Below are 21,012 nucleotides of genomic sequence, written 5' to 3' on the forward strand. Positions count from 1 at the left end.
AGTTAATTAGTCAGGTATAATAAATTATATACAATTAATTATCACAGTTTGAAAGAGTTTACTATTTTGAGGTATGATTTATATCAGTCTTAACAGTACAAACAAAATAAACCAACCATGGACCCTGATGTGAATAATCATGAGCGTAAGTCAGCACACTGATATCATTAATAGAATTTCTGCTTTAGTACAGACAAAAACAAGTGAGCCATTTGATGCATATATTTTTACAGTAAAGGTAACACAATCTAACAAACAAAAAATTACATACCTGAAGTTTTCAGTAAAACTTTACTCCTGTTAACAATGGTATTGTCTTTAGAGTTAACAGGCAGTTCCTAGAATATTTAAGACAAGAAATATGACTTAAAGAGGATGAGCCACATTAATCCTTGCACAGCAGCTTCAATATAATATACGAGTTAAGAGTTTGTATATACTTTTGATGCAGTACGTACATGCAGTAAAAATTTGGTACATTTTTAGTAAAGATTACAAGTTTTTGTACACAAAAAAATCAGATTTTTAATTAATTATTTTTAATATAGAGTTGTTTGTGAAAACAAGTGTAATGCATCTGAGTGCAATTTTTCTGTTACAATTAAAAACTATTCTTCATACCAAAAATCTCAGATACTATTTGTGTTATCTTTAAAACCTCCTAAATGCATTAGAAATATTTGTTTTCAGTACAAGACTTTATATTTTATCTTTTATTTTCTCTGCCATAACTAAATAGGGTCAGTAACTTTGACCAACCGTGCACAATCGTAAAAAAAACGAAATAAATATAAACTACACTATTTTTTATTCTAGAATAACTACAAATTATAACATAAAAATACAAATGTTTTGTTTAATTAGCTCTTAAGTCTTATAATGTTATATATATTTATTATTATGTTGACCTTCCATTTGTGCCGGGCTAACATTACATACCTTGCATTAATGTAGTGCATGTACTTTCATTAGTGTACCCCATAATATAAACTGACCTTAAGTCTTTACAAAGTAATCCTGTCTTGGCAGTGTTTTAGTGACTTGTCTTTTGTAATATACAGTCAAATTTCAGTTATTATACATGACATATATATCTGGATAGTTACTATTTACAAACAAGTTATTAAACTTATTTTTCTTAAAATATGGAGCAGTATGTAAAGAAGTAAAGCAAACAATTATCTCTTCTAGCTATGACCTTTTCACTCAGTTACTGTTGAATGTAGGTTGTTAAGACTTTTAAAACATCTAATTTGTACAAGTTCCGCATTCAACCTACCATGCTACTCACAAAAACTAATATTTAGATGTGTTCTTTTAATATTTACTTTTAAATTAAGAAATTAACTTGTATAATAAGTTTGTATTATAATCTACAATTTGATACCAGACTTATTGACATGCACTGATAAATTAGTAGTTTATTTGAATTTGAATTCAAGTCAACAAATGCAGTAACCTGGTCTTTAACCATTTTGCAATGGGTCATAGATCAATCTTATCTAGTAATACAGAACACATAAGAGAATTAAACATTAAAAAAAAAAATCCCCTCTTCCTGAAGTAAATTTTCTAATGTTCACAGCTATTCCAGGTATTTTGAAATGCTTATGTCAAAATTTCAAATATAAAAATGAACAAAATACTTGATCATGCAATTTATATTTTGGTCAATTACTGAGAAGAAAATGCACAGTCAGTACCAAAATATATTAAGAATCTTTTTAAATTAAGCACATTAAAGATATGTTAGTGACATCTGATGGAAACAAACCTCTTGTTCTTTAAGCCACTTTTCTCTTTCATGTCGCTGGCGTCGCCATTGTCCATCATCTTCGATATCATCATCACCATCTTCACTCTCTGACCCAAAACCTTCTTCTTGTGAATTCATATCTACAGACAGGTGACAAAATTATTCTTCAGTCTAAATTGCAAACTTCAAATTACATTATAATTACAAAACTATTACAAAATGATCAATTTCACAATTTTAGGTTTTTTAGTTTTTGTCATTAAGTTTTTTGCTTAACACACAAGTACACAACAACTATGGATTTACATTTAGCCTTGATATAGATACATGTTCAGTTCAAACATACACAGCCACTTATGCTCACTCAATGTTTCAAATGTTTATGGTATGCATTAATAATGAATAAAATGGCCTAACCTCACTAACTAAGTTTCAATATTACAAAAGATGCCCGATTTAAGTTGGCACACCTTCCAATACAATAGCAGCAAATTTGTTCATTATAAAAACAAAAGTAAGAGGTTTACAAAACTTCTAATTAACATCTGATACTACTGAACCTGCAATAAAAAAGATGTTAAATGTGAAAAATGTCATGCATATATTTACCATACAAAAATTTAATAAACACAGTATGAAAACAATGACAATTATTTTACTGAATCTAGCTCTGTTTTGGTACTTGTGTACAATTAGTGTTAAGTAATTGGAAAATATTATGAAGGATAGAGACTTCAGAATAGGAGCTAGTTCTTGAGTGTTACAATGTTTAGCAATGTATTCCAATAAAGAAAAATTCAGTATAACAATGGTGATTAGCATGTGCCTCAGAACTTCTTTGTCATAACAGCTGAACATTCTGACACACTATACAATTATCTCCAATTGGTTTCTACTACAATAATTTTAAAGAGCTTCCAAAAATATTTATATTAAGAAATTACCTAAATTAATTGTGCTGAAAATAATTCTGAGAATGTGTCACTTTAAAGTAATATACTTTCATAAGTAGCACTGTGTTAAACATATTTCAGTACAAACCACAATTATTCCTGAACAGAGTTCTAGCAATTTTGCTAGGCTTTTAAGTAAATCTTCACTGCCATGCAATAAGTACACTCCGTACATCATTTAAATAAATCTTGTTGCTATTAGATCCAACATGTTTTCATATAAAAGAACAAAAACTCACCAATATTTTTCCATCTAAATTTCCTTTCTCTTTTACCTCCTTCACTATGCAAATCACCATCTTCTAAATACATTTCTTGATAAAGTTTCAGTTTTCGTTTATCTTCATCCAACAAATTTTTACTAGAAAGTTAAAATACTTTAAGAAATATAATGCTATAGGAAAAAAAAACTAATAAAAAAATGATAAATCTGTATTACAAAAAAAACAACAATATAGTGACTTAGTTCCAAATGCTGAAAACTTATGGAAGAATTAAGCTAACAGAATACCAAATTATTCAGAAAAATAACTAGTTACAGATATTTTAATAACTTAAGATTATCAGTGAAGCTGTATCAAAATCTTAAAAATAAACATACAAGTGAACTCTGCCAATCTGATCACGTAGTTCATCTTCAGAGGGTAACTCTTCAGCTATCTCATCTTCTTCATAATTATCTTCCTCTTCTGGCAAATCAAGGTCTTCATCACTTCCTACATCACTACCGGAGAGCTCAGCCTCTTCCTCGATAAATTCTTTCCGTATTTTACTATAGAAAAGAAGATTTCTTTTGAATTTTTTAATGCACTATTTAACACACACACACAAAAACACCCTCTACCACTGCACTGAAATTTACAAACAAGAAACATGCACACACAAAAATAAAACTTTAATAGTTTTCTTCAATTATTACCATTCAGACCTTGTTGGAAAATGCTTTCTTACCTTTAACAGATAATCATGCATTATCTGCTGTGACAATTTGTGACAACAAGATAAGTTTGGTTAAAGGATTTATAGCAATGTTTCAGAAAAAAAAAAATATGTACAGACTATGAAAATACGAATAACCAAAAGCTAGCAAAGATTTTGAGGCAGTGGGCAAAATAATTTGATTACCAAAACTATTATACTGAATGTTGGAATTTAAACTGAATGTTATCATATGCAACATAACTAAATATTCAGGAAATACTGATCAGAAAGGCAGCAACTAATCAGTAGCAATGCACACCAAATTATATGGCACATCATGAGTCAATCTTTAAACCATCCAATATGCTGTTCAGTACGTTAACCACTAGAGTACAATTAACTCTACTGTTTGAAAGAGTAGCACATTATGACTCAGTTCTTAAGTCATCCAATCTGCTGTCAAATACATTAACTACAAAGACACACCTAGTTCTATTGTTTGCATATCTACATCCTTTTCACCTGCTTTGTTGATTGCACACATTTTAGTTTTAGATGTGCATTATGCTATTAGAATTTTTTTTTCAAAAAACTTTAATTAAAACAACTTTCCTGTAAGAGGATTTAAACAGGAGTACACAGCATGTCAAAGTAAAATAATGCATGAAACTTAACAATGAAAAAGTAAAATCACCAGAGTTTTATCAGAATTAAAACTTCATAGTATCTAATTTTACTAATCCTACAAATATTTGATTTTAACCATACTATCGCATGTTCAGGTGTCAAAACTGAGATGCATAATAATTTTCATAGTATCTATAATTTATAGTTACTATAGTTAATTATAATCTATAATTAGTTAATGTACGTATGTACTAACTAGGTGATAAAAACTACCTGTTTTCTTCAAATATAAATCCATTTAATTTCATTTCTTCTTGTGACTCATTGTCTTCAACATGTGAGTCTTCATTAATTTCATTATCAGAGAAGCCTCCAAAGGACTCACAATCATCATCTTCATCATCACTCATCATCACAAGCCTTCTTTTTCCTGGATATTTTTTTCTGGTTTTGATTTCTTTTTTAGGGCTAGAAATTAAACAAAATTATAATTACACCAGAACATAAAGCACACATGTACAAACATTTTAATTCAAAATTGCATAAAACAAAATAATTTTATAATAATGAATACTTGTTGAAATACACAATAAAATTTATTTATATGGAAAAAAACAACCATAGTTAAACATGTAATTTTCTTTTAAAAAATCCATTAGTTAATTTGTTTGTAAAATTTGAGTGAACTATGTACATCCAACTGGATTTAACAAGTCTTAATTCCTTTTTTTTCTTGTAATCTAACCCAGTTATACAAAATTAATTACATATTACTAAGAATACAAATTTGTTTAGAGTGCACACTACAGTCAAAATTCAGGTATAATATTATATTAAGTCAAACACAAGTCAGTTTTGTGAAGGGTTTGAAAGACCTCATGTACCAACATATTATAAGGCTGTGATAAAGTTAAAATGTATCATATTTTACATTGAAGTCAGATTAATGATTTCTTGAAGGTGCAAGACAAAAATAAGAAAAACAAACTATTATAATATTATAAAAAGATAATTACTTTATGTTGTAATTCAATAACAATAAGCTAATTTTGCAGTTTGTATAAAGAGTTTGCAAATATATATTGGACAAAAGGAAAAATATATTTAGTAACTTGCACTGGTTCTTTTCTCCTCTGAAGAAATAATACAGCTATTGTAGTTTCTTAATCTTAGGCTTTGTAGTTGATAGTTGAAAAATCTAAGTTGGCTAGCTTTTAGACAGAAAATGTCTAATTTTATAGTGTATAAATTCTTCTATGGATTCACCAATCCAAAATATTTATTACCATTGAAAAAAAATATTTTTTTTTTATTTTGTACTCAATACCTTATTTTATAACATACAACTATTGGGAGATAAATAGAGATAGTTATATATAAATGGTTTAATAATGGAGTAACTTGTATTGCATAGATAGCATCATTCATTACAATGTCAAGAAATTTAAATCACATCTACCAAATACTAATCACCATCATCCATTACCATGTCAACAACATTAAGCCACACCTATTAAACAAGAATCAATACCATTCATTACCATGTCAACAGTGTTAAACCATATCTATGAGATATGAATTAGTATCACTCATTATCATGTCAACAACGCTAAGGTGTATCTGCCAAGCAAGAGTCAGATCATCTATTATCAAGCCAATACTGTCAGGCAGAACTCCTATTTTCTCAACAGATCCATAAGTTTCTCAGTCTTAATAACTGGTTTGAGAGATATCAAGCTAAAATTGTTGAAAAAATAAACCCACAAATGTATTTAAGACCTACTTGTACTTGAGAACTAAACAAATACATAACACACTCTAACATTATATCACTTAAGTGTACATCAAAAACATATATAAAAGAAAATGGTGAGACAAACTGTTATATTAGTCATTTAATAATTTCAGTTGCAGTAACAACAGAAATCTTTCCATTTTATTACCTATGTGTGAACTCTCCAGAACAGAGCCCAATTAATTCATCCAACTTTTCTTGACTGTTAGCTGCATCATGAGAAATCGAACCAGCAAACACTTGTGACAATGTTTGGGAATTTCTCTCCTTCCGAGTTTCAGAAAAAGATTCTATAAACGAAAAATTAACTTACCTTTTAATGTACAATTATTGAAACATACACATATTACAAATAAGATATTGTCCTGCTTTGCAGTAGCTCTAAATAAGTAAAAACAAATACTAAACATTTTGTAATATAAAAGTAGAAAACACCTGATAACTCAGACATTTTGGAAGTTGATTCTCCTTCTTTTGGGGTGAATTGAAAAAATGAACATTCTAAAATTTTCCAGTTATTGCAATTTATTCAATTTTATGCAATGTTTTTTGTTGTTTTTTTTGGTATCCTAAATGTTAAGTAAATCTGTTATTCATGATGTTAGAAAAATATGCATGTTCAAGAAATCTTTATAGAAATTAATAAAAAACCTATAATTAGAGATTTTTCAAAAGAAGGATCTGTCTTCTTTGGGGCAAATTGGGAATCCTTTGGTAATTGTAACTTATATCAAAGGCTTTATGTCTCATGCAACTTGTCTTTTTTATCTCACTTACATATTCAATAATTTGTAGCTCCTTCTGCTTACTTCTACTAAAGGCTTTAAGTAAATCTATTTTTGAACACAACAATATTATACAATAAATATAAATTATATTATCTTTATATTTTGCTAACTGTGGAAAATGTGTATTCCAAAACATTCAATGCTTTTTGAAGTTTTTGTTTTATCAACTGTCTTTATCTTTATTATTAGACTTTATTCCCCTATCACTAATGCAAAAATTAAAATTTTACAATGCCTTAAAGAGAAAATTAAGCATGCAAGTTTAGCTTTAACATATTGTGACATACAAGTGTTATGACTCTGCATGACAGTAAGTTAGAATGATTGTATGATAGACACTAGATAATTTAAAGACCGTATAAAGATGTTTACAACATAAATTATCAAAGTAGCATTGAATGGTTTAAAATTATTATATATATAAAATCAGTGTAATATTTTAAACAAACAGATATTTTAAAATATATTTCACCACTGTGGATGTAAAGTCTAAAAAAAAACAGGTAATTTCAAATCAAGATATTTTGAGAGCTCAAAATTGGTGGCAAGTTATTTTTCCAATTATAATATTTGAAGTTAACAACATATTAAAATTATAAATTTTCAGATGACAAAAGAGAACAGGTACCTGAAAATTGTCCAGAACAGAGACCCAATAACTCGTCCATGCCAGACTGAGATAAGCTTTGCGAGTCAATATTTAATCCCTTGCCTAGAATAGGTGGTTTATTTATGGTTTCATTCCTGAAAAGAAACTTCTCATCAGTTGCATTTAAATGTATAATGTTAATGGGGTGAAAAATATATTGGTAGAACATATTACAATGCAATATATATATATAGGTTTACAGTTAAAGTTTTAGTTACTGAAGGTTACTGGTATGGGAACTTTATTAACAACCTCTTAATTTCTATAAAATCACTTACACTGAAAGATTCTGATAATTATTGAAGCTTATGAAACACTGAATTTAATACTTTTTCAAGATGAATCATACTTGTTTATTAGGTTGTAACACGTAAATTCTTTGCCAATTTATGTACAAAAGGGACTTTATATGATACATCAATCAGTAATTATATCACCATGATTACAGAACACAAGTTATCATATTTACTGTTTTCCAAAACAGACGGTTATAAACAAGGAAGAATTAGATGTTCCCTACTTTTCTTGATAAAATCCCACAAAAGTCAAGTGAGGTATTTGTTTGTAAAATATATTAAGAAATGACTGACAAACTGGTCAAAAGTAGAAATGAGCTTTCCCACTTGCACACAAATTAGGACAGTGCAATTCTCCTAAATACTATAGAAAGTTTATACAGGTTTCTTGGACAAGAGATTTGGAGCTTTTCCAATAATATGATGAAAATCACATACAATTACAATATGTATGCATAGTTTAATGATAGAGATTTCTCTAACAGTTTGAAGAAGTTTAGGTTAATGTACTGTAAAGATATTAACCTTTGAGGGGTGAAAAAACAAACAACACAACAGAATATATTTTCGTGTGCTATGGAGTTTTAGAAATGTTTTTTCTTTGTATTCACTTCATAGCCCAAGGCAGTTTACTTGTAATTTAAATTTTATAATTTTGACCACATTCCTCAAAAGAAATACAAAATTATTTGTTTAATTTCAAAACAAATATATATTGTAGTGTAAATTTGACACTACTGAATAAATTTGATTCAAGAAGTTTATTAGTCATCTGCTGCCAAAAGTAGACTTTGTATGCACTTACTTTGAATTAGTTTCTTCTTCCAAGGGAGAAAATAGGAAAGCTTGAGATGGAAGAAAGGTCCAAGTTCCATCTTTGCGAGATGGAGTACGTGTTTGCAGATTATTTAAAGTGTACAAGTCCTGAGAATCTTCAACCGGCAGACTAAGTCTCGTAAGCTATAATGAAAATTAACATTTCAAACCAGTATTTTATATTTTTCCAAAAAAATGAAAAACTCAAAAAACGTTTTAATAAATTCACTGAGTTTAAGTTCTAATCTTTTGACATTTTTCAAAAGTTTCCCTCTTGAATCCTAAAAACTCAAACAAGGTATGTCCTACACACACTACAAAACTTTAGCATGTGATTGTTACATAAACTGTAAAGTACAATGATTACTAAATGACAAGAATGTATCTAAACTAAAAGGTGCAGAGTATCATGTAATCATTTAGTTGATAAGGTTACAACACAAGATTTGTGACCAGAACATTTGATTTTTTTTTTCAAATAAGAAAAATTTAAAACAAACAGAAACTGACAGTTGTCCTTTTAAAATTCATTTTCAATCAATACCGTACAAATATTTCTAATTAAACAAAGCTTTACTTCACCCAACTGACTGAAATGATTTTGAAAATTAAATTTTTCAACAAGAAATACAAAAATAGAACCAAATATAGCCAAACTTGAAAAGAAACTCTACAAATTAAATAACTTCAATAACTTGTAAATGACTATGCTGTCTTGAGTAAGTGTTGAGCATTAATACAGGGATTAGGAAACAGTGAAAAATTAAAGTCTTGAGATGTGAAACTGACTTTTGTTTCTGAAACACAAAAACCTGTAAAATGCACGAGTAACTTGATTCTTCTATTTTTAAGTAAAATATAGGGCATTTTTGATGGTAATATTAACATTAATCCAAGTGATCACTATAATATATAATAATACCATACACTAAGATGGACTACAGAGTTTTGAGTGTATTGTATATAAATTTTACTTGAACTGTCTTTTCTTTAAAAAAAATCTCATAATTTGAAGGACTGATTATTTGGTTGGTTAGTTGGTTGATTTAGTGTTTTATGGCACAAAGCAGCTAGGCTATCTGCGCCAAACATCCAGTACATCCAGTGAAAAGTTAAACGTAAATTTAGTAAAATTCATAAATCCTTGAATACAGGACCATAGTCCATGTATGGGACAGGCACAGCAGTGACAGTGCCAGAGCAGATAGACTTAGCTGCAGTGTTGGCGAGCTTGTTCCGGTGAATACCAAAATGGCCCGGTATCCAGAAAAGCTGGATAGAAATAGATGTTAACGAGAAATGGGCCAGTTGGTTTTAAATATCGGTAAGAACAGGGTGTGAACCAATATAAAGTTATTCCAGGGCCAGTAAAGAACTAAGCAAGTCAGTATAAATAGTTCAGTTTGAATACTGCTTAACTTCTATGTGATCCAGGGCAAGAGAAATGGCATACAGTTCAGCAGTGAATACAGAAGCTGTAGAGGGGATTCTGCGTGCAACCACTGAACCACAACAAACCATGGCAGAGCCCAAACAGCCACCTGATTTTGAACCATCTGTATAAATAGGAATGGAAGGATGGTTCAAAATATGTTCAGCAAATAGCAGACAGTACTTCCAATCAGGAGCATCTACTTTTCTCAGATGACTTAAAGATTTAAGTCACATTTGAGGACTGTAAGAAGCCATGGGGAGATGAGCTGACCAGTGAAAACAGCAATATTATCCAAGGACAGACCCAATTTATCAAATTGCACCTGGATATGAAAGTCAAAAGGAGCAAGGGCAGATTGTATTTTGAAAAAGTATGATCCACCAAGGAAGGAAAACACAACCCCAGGTGGGATGCTTTGGTAAGGAATGAATTTTCGAAGCATATAGTAAAGAGAGTTGCAAATGGTGGAGGTGCAAAGAATGTTCATGAGACTATGTATGAGCTCTGAACTGGGGAAATGCAGACAGCCCCAGTGCAAAGCTGAAGTCCTTGATGATGAATAGGGTCCAGCATATTTAAGGCCAATGGTCTGGCAGAGCCATAGACCAGTGATCCATAGTCGAGTTTTGATCAAATGAGAACACAATATATCTTTAGCATAGAACATCAATCCGCTCCCAGTGGTGGAAGAGAGGACACAAAGGATGATCAGTGCTCTTGTACATTTGACCCGTAGCTGTTTGATGTGTGGTATAAAGGTCAGCTTATGGTCAAAGATAAGCCCCAACAACTTTGTCTCAGGGATCACAAGCAGTACAACTTCACCAATACAGAGTTCAGGATCAGGGTGAATACCCCATTGGCAGCAAAATGGTTTTAGAGAGTGAGAAGTTAAAGCCGTTTGCTGTGGTCCACTTCAGTAAACGATTGAAGGCACCCTGTAGCTGCCGCTCAATATACTTCATGTTCAACGACTGACATGAGATGTGAAAATCGTTAACATAGAGCCCGTTTGCAAAAGTGAGAGAGAGTTGTTCAGTGATGGCATTAATTCTTATACTGAAAAATGTGACACTCAGAATACAGCCCTGCAGGACTCCAAGTTCCTGTAGAAAAGAACGGGAAAGTGTCGAACCCACACGAACTTGGAATATCCTATTTTCAAAAAAATTAAATAAAAATGGGCAAATGGCCACGTAACCCATATATAGGTCTCACAAAATGCCATACCTCCATGTTGTAACATAAGCCTTCTCAATGTCAAAGAATATTGATACAAGATGTTTGAGAAAGGCTTCTCTGATTGACGTTTCAAGTTGAATCAGATGGTCCATGGTGGAGCGCTGTCATCGGAATCCACAATGGGTGAGGGAGAGGAAGCTGTTTGATTCAAGGAACCAAACAAGATGAGCATTAATCATTCTCTTTAAGGTCTTACAGAGATAGCTCGTCAAAGCAACTGGATGATAGTTTGAAGGAATCTTGAGATCCTTCCCAGGCTTAGAGAAAGGTAGGATAATAACCTCACCAGGCATCAGGAAAAACACTCTTCTGCCAGATCCTGTTAAAAACAATGAGAAGAATAGCAAGAGAAGCAGGAGATAGATGGTGCAGCATTTCATAGTGTACATCATCACGTTCAACTGATGTACTGCCAGACCGATGAAGGGCCAGTCTGAGTTCCACCAGTGTAAAGGGAAGATTATAGTCATAGAGAAAATCAGCTCGAAAGGAAAGAGGCAATCGCTCTGCCAGAGTCTTGATGGATAAGAAGGTAGAAGAAGAAGCAGAAGTGCTAGATACCCAGCAAAAGCTTTCACCTAGAGCATCAGCAATGTTCTGGGTATCAGCTACTTCCCGGCCATCAGAGAGCAAGATCGAAAGCGGGACAGAATTATATTGCCCACTGACCTTTAAAATCTTGTCCCATATGACTTTGGAACTGGTGGTAGAAGATATGGCGGTTGTGAACTTAATCCAAGATTTCTTCTGGCTTTGACATCTTATCCACCGAGCATGTGCGTGAGCCCGCTAGAAAGTGATACGGTTCGAGAGTGTGGGATATCTACGGAAAGTATCCCAGGCCCATTTTTAAGCCTTCCGTGCTATGTGGCAGGCAGGATTCCACCATGGACAAGGATATAGTGGAAAATGTGTCGAGGTTTTAGGAATACATTGAGCAGCTGCTTGTATAATACAGTCAGTTACTGCTGCCACACGGTCATCTATTGGTGGCTTACAGATGATGGCAGGATCATGTTCTGTGAGAGCAGTGAAAGAGGGCCAGTTTGCCTGATCCAGCTTCCACCAGGACATGCAGGTCAGGTGGCATCAACCATGGCCAGTCTCTCTCAAAACTATAGGAAAATGATAATTGCCTCATGGATTATTGTCAACCCTCTATGAAAAATGGGAAAATAGTGAAGGGGAGCAAATTGAGACATCAATAGCAGGAAAGGACTGACTAAGTGCATAGAAATAAGTAGAAGAACCACTACTGAAAAGAGAAAGGTTGTTATCAGAGAGCATATGCTCTACAGTGCAACCCCTCCTGTCAATATCACTACTTTCCCAGAGGGTATGATGTCCATTAAAGTCCCCCAGGATTAAAAAGGGAGACAGCAACTGGTCAATGAGAGCATCAAGGTATGATTGAGCATATGTCTCTCCGGGCATCAGGTAGAGAGAACAAACTGTGATGGTATGACAAAAGGAAACATGAATGGCTACAGCCCTAAGGGTATGTCAGGTGACAAAGACAGGATGGGCACAAGCTGATCAACCAACAGTGCCACCCCTCCATCACTCAGTCTGTCATTTCTGTACAAAGAAAACTGCTAAAAGGTGACTGTATCAGCAGGTTTCAGAAATGTTTCCTGTAAGGAAAGACATACAGGATGGTAGGAGGCAATCAGTGTTTTGATGTCATCCAGATTAGAGTGTAAACCTCGACAGTTCCATTGTATATGGGTGGTCATTTTTATTTATGTGTAGGTGAATTGGGTACAACTTCTGTTTATGACATCTTTTTTTCCTTACTGTCCTTATTTGAGGTAGGCCTTTTGGCCTCCAAGGATCCTGCTCTAAGTCGATTAGGCAGGTCTCTGCTGTTGGAAGGGGATTCCAGTGACTGAGGACATGAATGAATGATTGTTTTGAATCTTGAGGTGGGAGAAGAAGATATATCCAAGGAAATGCCTGTACGAGTGGAACCACAGGATGTGGATCTTGGGGTTTGTTGGAATGTAAATAAGGGACAGAGATAGGTGTTGAAGTTGATTCATCAACATTTTTAATCATGGAGATCAAAAGACTTTTCATTTTTTTGGAGAACGATTCTTTTAGAGGCACAGAGAGATCTGTCTGTACTCCCACTGTAGTTGTGGAACAAAGGCAGCAGCATACATCCGAGATGAAGCCTCAAGATAAGTAATGTAATAAATTATTTTCAAATGCTGCACCTCTTTTTCTTCCAACCATTTAGGGCAAGAACGAAAGTAAGATGTGTGAGGGCCATTGTAATTGAGGCAATGAGGGTCCATTTCAGACTCGTAAGATTCATGGTCCTTCCCATGGCAATGAGCACACGTCAAGAAACCCACGACATGATGTCTTCGAGTGACTGAACCTCTGACACTGGAAACATCGGAGAGGGTTTGAAATGTATGGCCATACTCTGCAATTAAGATGACCTGCCTTGATGGTGGCATGCGGACATGGTGAGGTAAATGTGAGAATGATGATACTGGTCAACATCATAATTCCATCTTTGCAAGTGGATGTACGCCTCACTGCAGAAACTCCTCGGGTGGAGAAACCAGCAAGAATCTCTGACTTGGGGATGTTCTTCAAATCCCTTTCAACAATAACTCCTTGTGATGAATTCAAAGTAGCATGAGGTATAACCTCAATAGGTATATCCCCAATTGCCTTTGAATGCAAGAGGAGTTCACTGTGTTGGGACGCAGATGTTTCCACCAATATGTCACCAGATTGAAGCTTCTTTACTGACTTTGGATAACCAGCAAGTTCTTCTAGTCCCTTCTGAATGAAAAAGGGAGACATTTGCCACAAAGATTTGTCTGAAAGTGAATGCAATATAACAAAATGAGATACAACAAGTGATACAGATAGTGAGGATTGCCTCTCAGAATCTTCAAGATATGGTCATTTACCTATAGACTGTTTTTTCACTATTTTATTAAGATTTTTAATTGGAGTATCAATAATAATAAAAATGGAAATTTCGGTGCCCAATGAGACTCCACCCACTATGGAGCTTTACGAGGGGATGCACTACAATGTCAAACAAGGACACTGCAGCAATGCCATGGTTTCATGAGCACTATACTCAAACACCAGCATCAGATACAGTGTCCACAACACCTGTTGAGAACCAGATTCAAAGAACACAAAAAACACCTTTAAATGTTTTTGAACACTGCAAATCAAATAAACACAACACAACCATAGAAAACACCCACATACTTAGTAGGGAAACAAACATAAAATTATGCAAAATTAAAAAAGCCCTACTTATACAACAACTCAAACTACATTTGAGCCAATATAAAGCAACACCTTTATAACTACACTAATTAATGACCTAACATCTAACTGCAATGCCACCTAAAATCCCATACCTGTTTACGCTCTTGTATCTAAGACGTGTGTCTGGCAACAGTCGATTGCAAACTCTCTTTATTAAACTGAAGATGACTCAAGAAGGTTGAAACATTGTTCAGTACTTTTTTAATTAAAGTTTCACTGCCTATACAGAGTTTAGTTAGATTCCTGGTAGATAGCTAGCTATGCCAAGGAATAGTAAACAAGTAAACTTTAAAGACAATTCTGAAAGAGGAAGGAAAAAAGTAAATGGTGATAAACCACTACCTCAGCATCATTTTCAACAAAAATAACTGAGTAAATAGTACAATACTAAAACTTTAAGTTACATCAAAAGTATATAAATGATTAAATCAATACTATATAATAATGATAAAAGTTAGTATAGAACCAAAACTTAGACGTGTATTATTATAAGAAGAAAAAACACAGAAAGCTGTCCATTTCCAGTTCCTGCCATTATCCTTTACTCATAATGGAAAATGTCTGAGGTCGTAGAACACATAGGGCATTGGGAATTATCCAACAGTCAGACATGATTTAAAGGCAAATGTTAAACTAGTTAGCTGTTACAGTAGATTAAATTGGGAGTTAGGTGTTGAGTGCTTAATATGTCTTAACTCCTACTGCCTCACAATATCTGCAGTCAATTGTAGGAAAGATGTCGATGTCACTTTTAATATTTTGATGTAAAATGCAGATGTTAAAATAATCTTGTAGTAAAAATATACCACATTATATCCAATAAACCCTTCTGTTAGTAAGATATTTATACATACTATATACTTTCTTAAAATATCGTAGTTCTGATGTAGTTGCGGGGCTGCAGCACAATCAAGAGGGTCCAAGTGCCATATTTTTCTGTTCATTTAACAGTGTGCCACAAACAGAATGTTATGTTCCTTTATGCAAAAATAGCGGTGGGCACAGATTTCCATTTAATACAAGTAAAGAAAGAAAGTGTTTGAAAATGCTAGATTCTGGCCATCAGAAAAGCTGATCCTAGGGCCAAGTTTCATGTGGGGGAGCCTGGACCAAGCTGTGTCATATACCATGATCACTTTATACCGACAGATTACTGCAATGAAACATATTTTGGTAATTATCATTCCAGTATTTTAAAAAAACATACACACACACATCCACACACTTACACACAGTAACACATACCTACACACACACACACACACACACACACACACACCACTTGCTACCATCACTAATCAGTTTTTTTTTTTGCTTCTAGAGCCTTTATGATTTCATATGAACCCAATGTTGTCAGTATTTAAAAGTATGACAAGTTGTACATCATAACATATACGTGTAAAAATGGATTTTAGTGATACATATTTTTTATAAATAATTTTCTTTCAGGTTATGAACCTCAAGCAAAACGTTTGCAACCAAATGCAGTTCCAAGTGCATTTCCATGGGTTGCTTCACAGACATTGAAAGCAAAGGAGAGGGCAGCTCACAAAAAAAAAAAAAAAAAAAAAGCTGAATCAAATTGATGTCAAGCCAGAGTTCACCAGGATGTTCACATTAAAAGCAGGAATGCAAGGAGTGCGAGGTATAATAACTTCAAAGCTGTGCACACTATGGCATCTTTCTCGTGACATACAATTTCTGCTCAAATTGAAATTTCAAACCTCGAGTAAAAAATAAGTGAACATACAACTAGATGTAACCTTAATCACCCCAGACAGTCTCCTGTGTACCTGAAAATGAACCAAGCTCAATCTGAAGGGGAGGAACACAGGAATACAGGATGATATCAGCAAGGGATTCTAAGGTTAAATCAAACATACAAAATAATTGTATAATCTGTGGGTAGTAGATAAAGTTACAAATCACTAAACAGCTTAACCAATACACGCATTAGTAATAATTAAAATTGTATTTTTCTGTGTTCCTGTAGAAGTGTTTTTCCAAAAGAACTTTGCAGAAATATTGCTCATAAAACATTATCAATTGTGAAACTATTTTGCTAATAAATGTCTCATTTCTCTGTATTGGAATGACTTTGAAATCTTTAAAAGTATACACAACAAATTTGCACACATCACTGTTTGTACAAAAAAGTAGAATTTGTTCCCTGCATGGTACAAAGAATTAATCATTTTCATAAATAAAATATTCATCTGTGACAAAACCCTAGGCTTAGTAAACATAAAAATCAAGGAATGTCACAAGCTCACTATCACCATAAAACTGAAATTGTTTTGTTTTGTCATGCACCTACTCTATACTCGTTTTTTTAGGCCTAGATGACATTGAAATCAATAACAAGGCCTATACTATTACCCATTTAAATGTTCATGATTCACTTGAGAAAATCTGTTGTACTACACAAGTACAATACACACAATGTATTTATATATTAGTTCCTAGTTTCATGTTCCTAAATAAGTGAGATATGACACATAAGGACCAAACATTGTGTATTTACCCAGTAATAGTCCGCATCCAGAGAAGACAACAACAAATAAGGTGAAGGACCTTGACGATTGTACTGTTAACAAGAGAATGCAGAAACGTGCTACTTACAAGCTTCCCATTGTTTTAATGTGTGTTTGATATCTAGCTATTTTCAATCAAGCATTCTACATAAATACACTAATAAAATGTACCAGTTTTTTCAAAACATCAAAAGCAAATACCTTATATTTTAATAGTCTTACATTTTTAAGTGAAGGAGTAACGTGAGGACTAGAAATTTCATCATTGGATATCTCATGAGGTATTGATTTTAATTTTGCTCCATTTATAGTCTGTTCAGGTTGGAAGAGTGGTAAAGAAGAACAAGAGAAGTCAAAACTATTTTCCAAACTCTCCATGCTTGTCTCTCTCATGATATCTACCACAAGATAAAAAAAAACAAAAAAACAGACAGCTTATTACAAGAAACCTATTAGTTACCAATGGAACATTTCCCATTAAATATCAAAAGTGCATTTGTTTGAAAGGTAGAAACTCATTTAATGTTATGCAGAAAAATGTACTTAAATTATACAGAGTTCTGAAATTGTAAGTATAATGAAATATAATACAATATTTAGAATCAATAGTAATGAATACACTGAACTAGCAAATACACAATAAGTTATGTTCCATTTCTTCCTTTTTTTTTTGAATCAATGACTTTTTGGTACAAGTTTATTCACACAAATTTTATCTACAGATGTCTTCTAACAAAATGTTAAAAAGCGTGAGAATAAGTAAATATTCCAAAAACACTAAATCACACAGCAAATTAAAAAAATTAATAAATGCTACCCAGAGAAAATTGACCATTTACTTCTGAATTTGCAATATTTTTCAAGATTTTCACATCACAGTAACTATCCTCAAGTAGTAAATGGACATATAAATTATATAACATGTTTTAAGGAAGAATAATATTTTTAAATAATATAAGCATGATTTATTTGAAAATGAACTAACCTTGTGATTTATTTTGTTGTTCTTTTTTGTCTGTAGAACTGAACTGAAATAATTCCTCGCTTGTTATCCGTTCCAAAAGTGGCTTGGTTGCTATCACAGGATGCAATTAGAATATCATTCTAATTTATTTCTCAGGCATATATTTTTTTTAATATTTAAGGCTATACTGTACTAAACAAAGTATATAGAATATTACACAAAGCTCAGAGTATTTTTCAAAGCCAAAATATCTTCTCATAAACAATGTTATGTTTAAAACCAATATTTATTTCCTTTTCATGTTGACAAGATCTATAGAACTGAAGAATTAAATACACAAATTAAGTACTCAGTGGGTTTTTATAACAAAATATGTGCCATATTGAGAGATATGGAAGATGATACTTTGTTTAGTATTTTAATGAGACACAATTAATCATAAGTTTATGCTTTCAGTAATGAAACATTCTTGTAAAAATGTCTTAATGCAAAGTAGAGAAAAAGATGTCGCAGATCACTAGAATAAGCCTGCTGTCTTTTTCTGTTTTAAGAAATGGTTCAGATTATGAGTATGAAAAGTGTATCTAAGAGCAACTCGAGAAGCTTACAGAATCAATTATTTCCAGGATTAAAATATGAAATGCTGGTTTTGACATAAATTATGGTTTAAATTCCAAAAGCTGGTGAAATACTGAGAAACCTATAGGTCTAAAAATGGTCATAAAAGAGGTTAATTGCAAATATTGTTTTCTTTTTCCTCTTAATTTGTCCATTGAACCTTGAAGACAGAGATGTGTACTAAACACTCAAGGGAGATAATAGATCTTGAATACTATTTATTGGACATACAATTAACTTGTTTTTATAACCATTCTTAGACCTATTGGTTTTAATATAGTCTGAAATATACAAAATTCCATTTTAGGCTCATCATTTGCTATATATCCATAATGAGTGCAATTTGTATGGTTGTAACTGTCCCTCTACATTCTCAAAAGAACATAAACAATATTGACAATAAAATACCAGGTTTTATAAAATTTCAATAATCTTCCTAATGATAAATCTTAAACCAAGGTATTATAATATCAGATAATTTTCCAAACCTAAGACAAAGGGTAAGAAAATAACTAAGCAAATGAGCTAGTACAAAAACACGTTTTCTAAAATATTAGAATATTATAAACACCATGTCCCTAAAGACCTTTACTCCCTAAGAAATAAAATCCAGTATGAAACTCAGCCTAATTCTTAAAAATGATATCAAAAACTAAAATACCATAAGAATTTTAAAAACAATTTCTGGATAATTAAAAATGTTATTGTAATGTGTGTCCCTATACTAAATTTCATAATAAACAATACTTAAAGTCTATCTTTAAGTTTATAAATGTTGTATTTTTTAGGATGATCAAGTGCATAATTTTCATACAGAAATGAAGTATTGAATAAACAAGAACTTTTCTCTGGCATAATTTGGTTAAAAACAGCTTTTCAATATGGTTTTTAACAACTCTCATGAAACAGGAGTTGTCATAACAACTTTAAAACAGTATTTTTAAAAATAAATTTACTGTTATGCAACCAAACTGATCACTTTACAATGCAAATACTATTTTACTTCATAAGGCACTATGACTACAGGCCTCCTGAATGATGGTTTTGTAAAGTTAAATATTTCTGAGTGGAACCCATTAATACAATAAACTTGAGAGTAATCAGAATGATGTTTTACAAGAGCTACTGCACAGAACCAACAGAATAGGTACTGAAACAGCACTTAAGTGATTTCTCACAGATTTAAAGAATGTTTCTAACACAGTAATTAAAATATTCTTTTCTTAATAAATTTAATCTAGCCACAATTAGCTCAGGTTCATTTTTAATTGTTTCACAGCTATTTAATACAGAATTAAAAAAAATAAATGCTTAACTTATACATTTTACAGCAGTGATGCACAAAGTCTGGCTCGCGAAAAGTCCCTGAGTGGCCCGCGATATCCAATGGGAAAATCAAACACAGAGTTTGCGTGCTTAGAGTTCATGCCTGTGTGAAGATTAAGTGCTATAGAAGAATATGCATTAGATTAGATACTGGATGGTTCCAAATTTGTGTCAAGCAATAAAGAAAATTTAATAAACAAATCTCGTCAATGCATAGGCATTTAATTATTGGCGCAATGACATAATATTTTCATAATTACAAAATCTCATGCGTTCCAATTGTTCTTCAAGATTTACTTACGAGCCCTATTTTGATATTATTTCGTAGCAAAAATGGCAGCTAATCATAAAAGAGAAGTTGACGACGAAAACCTGCGGTTTCATGATGATTGGACTGCTCAATACTGTTTTGTTCAACAACAGAAGAACATGGTTTGTCTGTTGTGTCATGCGACAGTAGCAGTGGTGAAGGTATCCAATATAAAACATCATTATGAGTTGAAGCATGAAGATTTCCACAACGTTGTCGGTGATGAACGAACAGCTCAAATTAAATCTCTGCAGCAGTCGCTGAACCACCAGCAGAACGTTTTCTCAAAGCAGTCAGAAAATTTAGGTGCAGCACGTGAGGTCAGTTATGATATTTAATTGATGACAGCGAAATCTGGCTGACGATTCACTGATGGTGATTTTGTCAAGCAATGTATGATTGATTGATTTAGTGTTTTATGGCACAAAGCAGCGAGGCTATCTGCGCCAGACATTCGGTAAAAATGTAAAAATAAAATAAATGTAGTAATAGACATAAATGGAAATGAAGGCAAAACAAAAAAGTATAAAACCAATGTTGACACCTAGTCTACAATGTTAAGATAGAAGGCAGACTAAGAAGTTGTAAGGTATTTACTCTAGCAAAAAGGTAATGATCATAACCTGCCAGGAAGACTAACAGGTAAGTTCAAGAACCACCATCAATCACCTGA

The 21,012-nt window shown here is 32.5% G+C and overlaps 1 protein-coding gene across 4 annotated transcripts in view; it reads right to left on the bottom strand.

Annotated features, from left to right (window-relative positions):
• Positions 1 to 21,012, bottom strand: part of LOC143226286 (claspin-like) — a 70,121-nt gene that overhangs the window by 11,757 nt on the left and 37,352 nt on the right. For all 4 annotated transcript variants that reach the window (XM_076457063.1, XM_076457061.1, XM_076457062.1 and 1 more), the window contains 10 exons: positions 18,107 to 18,196; positions 17,344 to 17,519; positions 8,591 to 8,745; positions 7,469 to 7,584; positions 6,201 to 6,342; positions 4,531 to 4,725; positions 3,311 to 3,481; positions 2,949 to 3,070; positions 1,775 to 1,896; positions 272 to 338 (listed from right to left, as the gene is read on the bottom strand). In XM_076457063.1, coding sequence (XP_076313178.1) covers positions 272 to 338; positions 1,775 to 1,896; positions 2,949 to 3,070; positions 3,311 to 3,481; positions 4,531 to 4,725; positions 6,201 to 6,342; positions 7,469 to 7,584; positions 8,591 to 8,745; positions 17,344 to 17,519; positions 18,107 to 18,196 — 1,356 coding nt within the window. The remainder of the gene's footprint in view (positions 1 to 271; positions 339 to 1,774; positions 1,897 to 2,948; positions 3,071 to 3,310; positions 3,482 to 4,530; positions 4,726 to 6,200; positions 6,343 to 7,468; positions 7,585 to 8,590; positions 8,746 to 17,343; positions 17,520 to 18,106; positions 18,197 to 21,012) is intronic.

This window comes from Tachypleus tridentatus, chromosome 9 (assembly GCF_004210375.1).
Source record: "Tachypleus tridentatus isolate NWPU-2018 chromosome 9, ASM421037v1, whole genome shotgun sequence".
In the NCBI taxonomy this organism is placed as follows: domain Eukaryota; kingdom Metazoa; phylum Arthropoda; class Merostomata; order Xiphosura; family Limulidae; genus Tachypleus; species Tachypleus tridentatus.